General features: G+C 37.4%; 1 protein-coding gene across 1 annotated transcript; it reads right to left on the bottom strand.

Moving 5' to 3' along the window:
* Window positions 1–3846: 3846 nt before the first annotated feature.
* LOC106879139 (U7 snRNA-associated Sm-like protein LSm11) lies at window positions 3847–7357 on the bottom strand. The gene is made up of 4 exons (XM_014928576.3): window positions 6961–7357; window positions 6480–6622; window positions 5762–5830; window positions 3847–4246 (listed from the first exon to the last, which is right to left on the bottom strand). Exons 1-4 carry the CDS (start codon window positions 7301–7303, stop codon window positions 3905–3907), a joined length of 897 nt encoding a protein of 298 aa, XP_014784062.1. The 5' UTR covers window positions 7304–7357; the 3' UTR covers window positions 3847–3904.
* Between the last annotated feature and the right edge of the window lie 360 nt (window positions 7358–7717).

Below are 7717 nucleotides of genomic sequence, written 5' to 3'. Positions count from 1 at the left end.
TTCCCCTTCTCCCTCCTCGTCAACACCCCAACACACTCCTACTCTACCTTCCCACTCCAACCATTTTGGAAAGTCTTAAGTTACCAACTTATTGATGGCATTTATCTGTCTATTTATCGACTTCGGTCACTTAGCTGGTGTTCATTTGCATTTTCACTTCTTGTTCAAGCAGGGGATAACGTCAAGTGAAGTAAACAATCTATTTGGAAATAATAAAAAGCTTATTTCCTTGGAGATTCACTGATTATCACGAAATAATTTTGTTCCTTTAGTACGGGAATTACTGCCCGGGTGCTGCAGTGTGAGAAATGATAAATACGCCATTCTTGGCCCCGTTGCTCTTTCCTTCTGAAACTTGATTCCGCAGTCCAAGTTGCTGTCTGATAGCTAATCATCCCGTTAGGATTGTATTAAGGTGAAAAGAATCTTGTTGGAGTGAGAATAAACATTAGTGGAGGTAGGGGGGAATGGCAGCATGAATTCCATTGATTCAACTTGTCTCAATGTGTACAACAGGTTTACAGATTTATTCCTTTTAATTGTAAAGAATAAATCTTTGGTAAAAGTAGAACAACAGAAAGTATATAATCTTTCAATGGTCGTGGCTTTCCAATCAACATCTTTCATAATTATTACCACTGAAATTCAATGAATTTGAATATCAAAATAAATGCCACATGCTTATCTGCCAACCTGTATAACTAGTATAGATAGATTTAAATAGGAATGGTTTCGGGCTGGAAGTGTAGCTTCATCTGATAGCATTGGGTACGATGTGAACTATTTTGAGTACTGAATCTGGTAAACAAATCTTATGCGCACGTGTGTGTGTGTATAAATGTTTCTCTTTTGACGATTATATATTTGTAAGTTGCCAGGTTTTCATCAAACTCCTTATTTTCAGATGTCATTGAATCAGTTTAGTTATTGCTTTCATTGTGTGTTCAATGTGGGCACCCCCACCTCCTTAAAACAATATTTGCCCATTATAGATAGAAAAGGAAGCAGTTTTAACACACACACACACACACACACACGCGCTCTGAATTGCTGTTTCATCTGTGAAGGGTGAATTTTTATTGAATTTTAATTTCATTTTTCACATTAACTACCTATCAATTTTATTTGTTTCTATTTACCTCCAAAACTAACTATGAGGGGACCCTATCAAGACAATATCAAAGATTGGTTACACAGGGAAATTATTCAGTTCTTAATGAAGGGCTTGAACACCTGTCATTAGGAGTTAACATTGAAAATCTCAACTTTTGTTTTGCTGTTGGTCCTGTTAACTTGATAGCAAATGCTGTAAGGTGGTTTAAAAAAAAAAAATTTGCTTTTTTTTTTTTAATGTTTTGTTTAAAATGTGTACTTGTCTTTAAGACATAAATGCAGGAACAAAAAATAAATATATACGTATTCTAATGTGAATCCAATTTTCTTTTGTTTTATTCCTCTCCTTTTCTAATGGTAACTTTATCCGTTTTATTATAAAACCACCCTGGGAAACCTGATATCTTTTGAGTGTTGTAAATTGGTTTGAATTTAACTTTCTTTCACCTTTTAACCCCTATTGTTAATAATTTGTTTCAAATACTGTCCATCTTCCAATGGGAAGAAATTGACAAAATCAAAAACTTTAATTAGTTTTTAGAATTGTTCAGGTTTGAACATTATTGCAGAGTTAATTGAAATAATTTGGGTGATCATCATCATTATCTCAACATCCTTTTTACCATGTTTGCATGAATGAGATGGAAGTCATTGAGGAAGGTTTTCAACTGGATGCTTTTTCACCAGTTTCCAAGGAAGGTAATATTTACCCGTGGCCAGACATGTTTTCATGGTAGGCAGGAAACCGAAGGCACCGCTGGTATGACTGATGCTTGTTGGCAATTATTGCATGATGTCAAGACAAGGAGACATCAATACTCGCCCACTCTGGCAGTCACAGACATATTACGAGGTGGTATCAAAAAGTTCCTGAACCAGTTCTGTAGCGTGCCAACAGATGGCAGCACACAGTTGTGTGCTCAGTGAGCTTCATGAGGCAGTGTGTCGAGTGACATTGCTGTGACAAGTTGTGAAATTGTGATCCTGTGTCTGCTGTAGTCTGCGATTTTTGTCATGGACAGGAAGTTGGAACAAAGAACCAATGTGAAATTTTGCATTAAACTTGGGAATCCTGCTACAGAGGTATTGAGCCTGCTTCGGCAAGCTTACAGTGAAAAGGCAATGGGTTGTATGCAATATTTCAAGTGGCATGGGCACATAACTTATCCACAGCTCAATCAGGAGCATTGTTTTTTTTTCTACCTCTGTGGTATTGTGCATTGAGAATTCATCCTCCCCAGGGCCAGACCATCAATCAAGAGTTCTACTGTGACGTTTTCGAAGCATTTGAGGGAGGAGGACATTCGGTGAAAGCGACCAGGTCAGCACAAGGAATTAGATTCTTCATGGAAACAATGCAGCCTGTCACTAAGCTGTCCTCACTTGTGAGTTTCTCACCAGAAACATGGTATTGCTTCTGCACCCTCCCTATTTGCCAGATTTAGCACCTCCGGACTCCCATCTTTCATCTCTCCGAGATGAAAATGTGGCACAAAGGTCACTGTTTTAACACCATTGTCAAGATCCATAGCAAATCGCAGAAGGTCCCTGACTTACGGAAAACAACTTCCAGGCCAGATTCTTAAAGTGGCAGGAACGCTGGGACCAGTGTATTGCTGTGCAAGTTGGCTATTTTGAAAAGAGATGATGTTAACATTTAGGAAAATAAGTTGGTTTTTTTATTAAATATAACTTAATCTAAGAACTTTTTGATACCTCATATGCATGCACATTCATTATATGATGGATTTCTTTCAGTTTCCATTTCAAATCCATTCACAAGGTTTTAGTTACTCTGCAATGCAGAAGGACTGAACTTGAGACAGTAGAGTTACAAAGCAAATTTCTTAACGACACAGCTTCTTTGTGTGTATATTGATGGATCTTCTCAAGTATGGCATATCACCAAAAGTCTCGGTCACTAGTCATTGTCTCTGTGAAGCCCAATGTTTGAAGATCATGCTTCATCACTTCTTCCCATGTCTTCTCTCCATTGTTGGAGATCAGCACTTCTTCAAACAGTTGTCCACATTTATCTGCATCACATGACCATACCAGCGCAGTCTTCTCTCTTGCACATCACATCTGATGCCCAACTTTTCTCTCGACGCTTGCACTATCGTACATGCACATTCAGTGAAGCATCGTTCAAGCCTACACATGTCCTTGACTGAAACAGCCCATGCTTCACTGCCTTGTGGCATGGCTGTTTGCACGCAGGCATCATTGCATCTGCCTTTCATTCTGAAGGAGAGGTCCTTTGTTACCAACAGAGGTAGGAGCTCTCTGAACTTTAGCCTATTCTTATTCTAGCAGCTATGCTCTTGGGGCATCCACCCCTGCTACTGACTTGGTCACCTAGGTAACAGAAGCTATCAACTACTTCTAGCTTTCCTCACCTGGCATTTGATGGAGTCTCACTTGCATGTTCTATTTTTCGTATGATTTCTTCAGCTGGATGCCCTAACACCAACCGCCTTTACAGTGTGCTGGATGCATTAAACCATGGTGGCATAAGCACTAAAGTGGTTGTAACGTCAAGGACGGGACAAGTTCACATCTCAAGCATATTGACAAGACAGGAACTTCTTAATCGCATGACCATGCCTACACCTGAAACCAACTTCTAAACTACTTGAGCATCACATTTCTAATTCGTGATTAAATTTTAGCAATATCTGAAATAAGTAAAGAGTAAGAGAATTAATAGTGGAAATAAATTAGAAAACAAGCTTTTACATTTGATTTTTTTAATGCAACAATGATTTTGTAAATAAATCTAAACTTGAAGTCAGTTTGCAATTGCTACAGACACAACACTATCACCTCGAATAAATAACTGGTTCACATGGCGCTGACAAACTTTAGTCTTTAGTCTGTTATATACTAAACATGGTTCGATTCTTGAGGACAAACACACAACAGGCAGTTTTGAACCTGGTAATGCAACAGTCACATCTTGCTTGATCTTCCCACAACGTTCGTCATGTCTCTGCTTTGTTAGTTCACTGAATGTTCTGACGTTAAGTTCCTCACTTGAGTCTTCTTCATCTTCAAGGTAATTGCAGTCGTCGTCGTCACTGTTGTCATCATCTGAGTTACCTGGACTAGTTGAAGGAACAATTGGGAAAACCTTGCAAAATAAAATGAAACAAATAAATCAGTCATTTGTTATTTTATGTCCATTTTCCCATGCTGGCATGGGTTAGTGGAATTCATATGTGAGTGGGTGCTTAAAAGTTCCTGGCTTTAAGGTATCACAAAGAGCCTGGTTTGGGGGCCCAACATTCAGAGTTCTTTTGCAGGGCAAAGTGTGTGAATCTGAGAGGGGGAATATGTTAGATAAAAATCATAATTAATTGATCCTCCTGTATTTTCTTTTACCCAAAGCCAGAAACTTTTCAGCACCCACTCATTACAGAGGCATTATTTTACAAAACTGATGCCCTTCTTGTCACTTTGCTGATTTTCATATAAAGTAGCTCATATCTTTGAAGGCATGAGAGGCTGATTTTTGTTAACAGAGGTCACACTACCAACACAGGAGACCATTCAGGTAAGGCAAATTAATGGTGTGTACCATTTACCATGGTTATTGTAGGCGCACATCAGTCACAACTAACTGCTGGGTGTATGGTTAATTTTTTAAATGCAAAGTTTAGTGCAGACATGCGCAACCTTTTCTGAGAAGCCACAATTCTAAAAAAATATTCAAAGTAATTTTTTGTCAGGCAAGCAGGATGCAGTTTGCCCTTGACTGGTTTAGTGAAAAGAAAAGATGAGATTATTAGCACAAACACAACATGAAAGACACTCTTTGAATTTGTTTGTCTTGTATTTCTGGTAATTAAGTCTGTTGATGAATGTGATCTGGACGTTATGTCAACAATAATCTGTGTTGGACAAACCACATTTCTAAAGTTATCAAAAAATCTCAGTGTCTAAGCACCACTCAGTAAAGCCTTTGTCAGCCATCTAGCTATATATGTCTATGGTATGTTCACACAGTTTGCATCTCCACTCTGGAACACTCATTTTGTCCAGAATATTGATCAACTGGAATTGTCCAGCAATGTGCAACAATAAGATCATCATCATCATTAAGAGGGCAAGCTGGCAGAATTGTTAGTATATCAAGCAAAATGCTTAGCGACATTTTGTCCAACTTTATGTTTTGAGTTCAAATTCTGCTGAGGTCATCTTTGTGTTTTGTCCGTTCAGGGTTGATAAAAAAAAGCACCAGTTGAGTATTGGGGTCAATGTAATCTACTTAACCCCTTCCCTGAATTTGCTGGTCTCATGCCAAAATTTGAAACTATTATTAAAGTGGTGAGCAGACAGAACCATTAACACATTGCACAAAATGCTTAGCAGCATTTCATTTGTCTTTATGTTTTGAGTTCAAATTCTGCTGAAGTTGACTTTGCCTGTCATCTTTTTGGGTTGATGAAACAAGTACCAGTTATGCACTGGGGTCGATGTAATTCACAAGCCCTCTCCCTGAAAATTTTAGGACTTGTGCCTAGAGTAGAAAGGATTATTATTATTATTTCATTCCAAGCCTTTCTTTACATAATAAGAATAAATTTAAAAAAAAAAAATATTTATGACAAAAAACAAAGTCTGTAGGGAATACTGAATATCATACCTTGATATCTCTTTTTCGTTTTGTAGGATAAATAGGTTTGCGGAATGTTTCATCGACATCTATCATCGCCTATGAAAATAAATAAAAAGACTGAACAATAGGTGCAGGAGTGGCTGTGTGGTAAGAAGCTTGTTTCTCAACCACATGGCTTTGATTGGCCCAAAGCTATAGTAGAAGGCACTTGCCCAAGGTGCCAATCAGTGGGACTGAACTCAGAACCATGTGGCTGGGAAACAAGTTCGAAATGTCAGATGAATGAGAAAGGAGTACTCAACTGTGTGTGTGTGTTAATCATTTGACAGGGTATGAAAATGGTGACACTTACTGAGTAATAGGACAAAAGAAATGGAGTGGTTGGTGTTCGGAAGGGCATCCAGCCATAGAAACCAAGCCAAAACAGACAATGACAGCTGGTGCGGCCCCTGGCCAAACCAGTTCCTGTCAAGCTGTACAACCCATGCCAGCATGGAAAACAGATGTTAAATGATGATGATGATGAAAGATACTTCCAATTTCATAAAAGAAAAAGACGAGTGTAAAAGAAACAAAAAAACAAAACAAAACAAAACAAGAAAAAGGCAGAATGGGAATGTAAATTTCAGGATTGGTCTACGGTTGTTTTGTATGAGGTACTGTAAATGCTTACATAGTTATATTTACCTTGAAAATATGGTTGTTATATATAAAATACTGTAAAGGATTGAGTAGTTATAGTTACCATATTCAAGTGTTTATCATAGGCCACAATAAACCCTTGACAGAATCCACGTATATAACCAGCACTTCTCGTCCATACTTTTACTCGATGTTTCTCATATACGCAGCGTCTTAGTAAAGATAAGGGGCCAACTTGATCATGAGCTGAGTAAAAAACATTAAGAGACTATAAAATCATTGACAAAACATGAATTTGAAAAAAAAAATGCTTCCATATTAGAAAACAGTAAAAATAATATATTTCTCAAGTACGAGAGGAGGAAAAGTTAACCCTTTAAGCATTTAAAGTGCAACATCTGGACGAACTGGGATCACACGGACCTCGGTCGAGAATCACTGCTTTCGAGTATTAAACATAAATATATGGCACCCCCTCCAGACAAGACCATGGGTCCTTAGCAGCTTTTGTTTAGAAGTGGATTTCAGGACAGTCCTGTACTCTGACGTATTGATTAGAGTGACATGATTAAAATACAACATACTTTCCATACGAGTGAAGAGATTTCTTTTATGTCTAGATTGTTGTTTATCTACAGGTTCTTCAGATGTCAGGTCTGGTTCATTTGCAGGAACCGCTTGACCAGCTTTCGTTTTGTTTTCATCATCAGTTTTCTGAGATTGGTTGCTGTCGGTGCTGGTGGAGGCAGCGTGTTTCTTAACCGCTGATGTACGAGTGACAAGTGAACGGTACTCAGCCAAGTTATTAAGTGTCTTTATATTAGGATATGGAACTGTAACATTTCCTAGGCGTAAAGCAAGAAGTGCATTAAAGTTGGGCGACTCAAAATCCAGTTCTCCTTCGACATCTTCAGATTTTTCCGCCATGTCGTTTCTAACAAAGCTGCCATGATTTTTAATTCTTGGTTTCGTACAAACTTCAACCGTATTCTTAATAAAACAAATTAAATACTCCTAAAAAAATTAATAATTGTCTAAAATGTTCATATTAAAAACATTTCCCATTTAAAAATATATATTTTGTAGTTATTAGCATGTAAATAAATAAAATCTTTCGAAATTAACTTCTTTAGCAGCAGACGATAAATGTCGACTTATGTCACACACACATAAAAACAAAAAACAAAATTAGATTCCAAAATATCTGAACATTGTCAATTTACTTTTCAAAGATAGATTACAAAAAGAATTGTGCTACATACATTTGCTGTAAAATAGGCAATTTTTAAAAATATTAGATGAAGAAGCGAAAAAAGAAACTATAATTTATTTTTAATATTT

This window comes from Octopus bimaculoides, chromosome 22, assembly GCF_046866305.1.
Source record: "Octopus bimaculoides isolate indiv1 chromosome 22, ASM4686630v1, whole genome shotgun sequence".
NCBI classification, from domain to species: domain Eukaryota; kingdom Metazoa; phylum Mollusca; class Cephalopoda; order Octopoda; family Octopodidae; genus Octopus; species Octopus bimaculoides.
The sequence above is the reverse complement of the archived record's forward strand: the minus strand, read 5'-3'. Positions and strand labels throughout refer to the sequence as shown.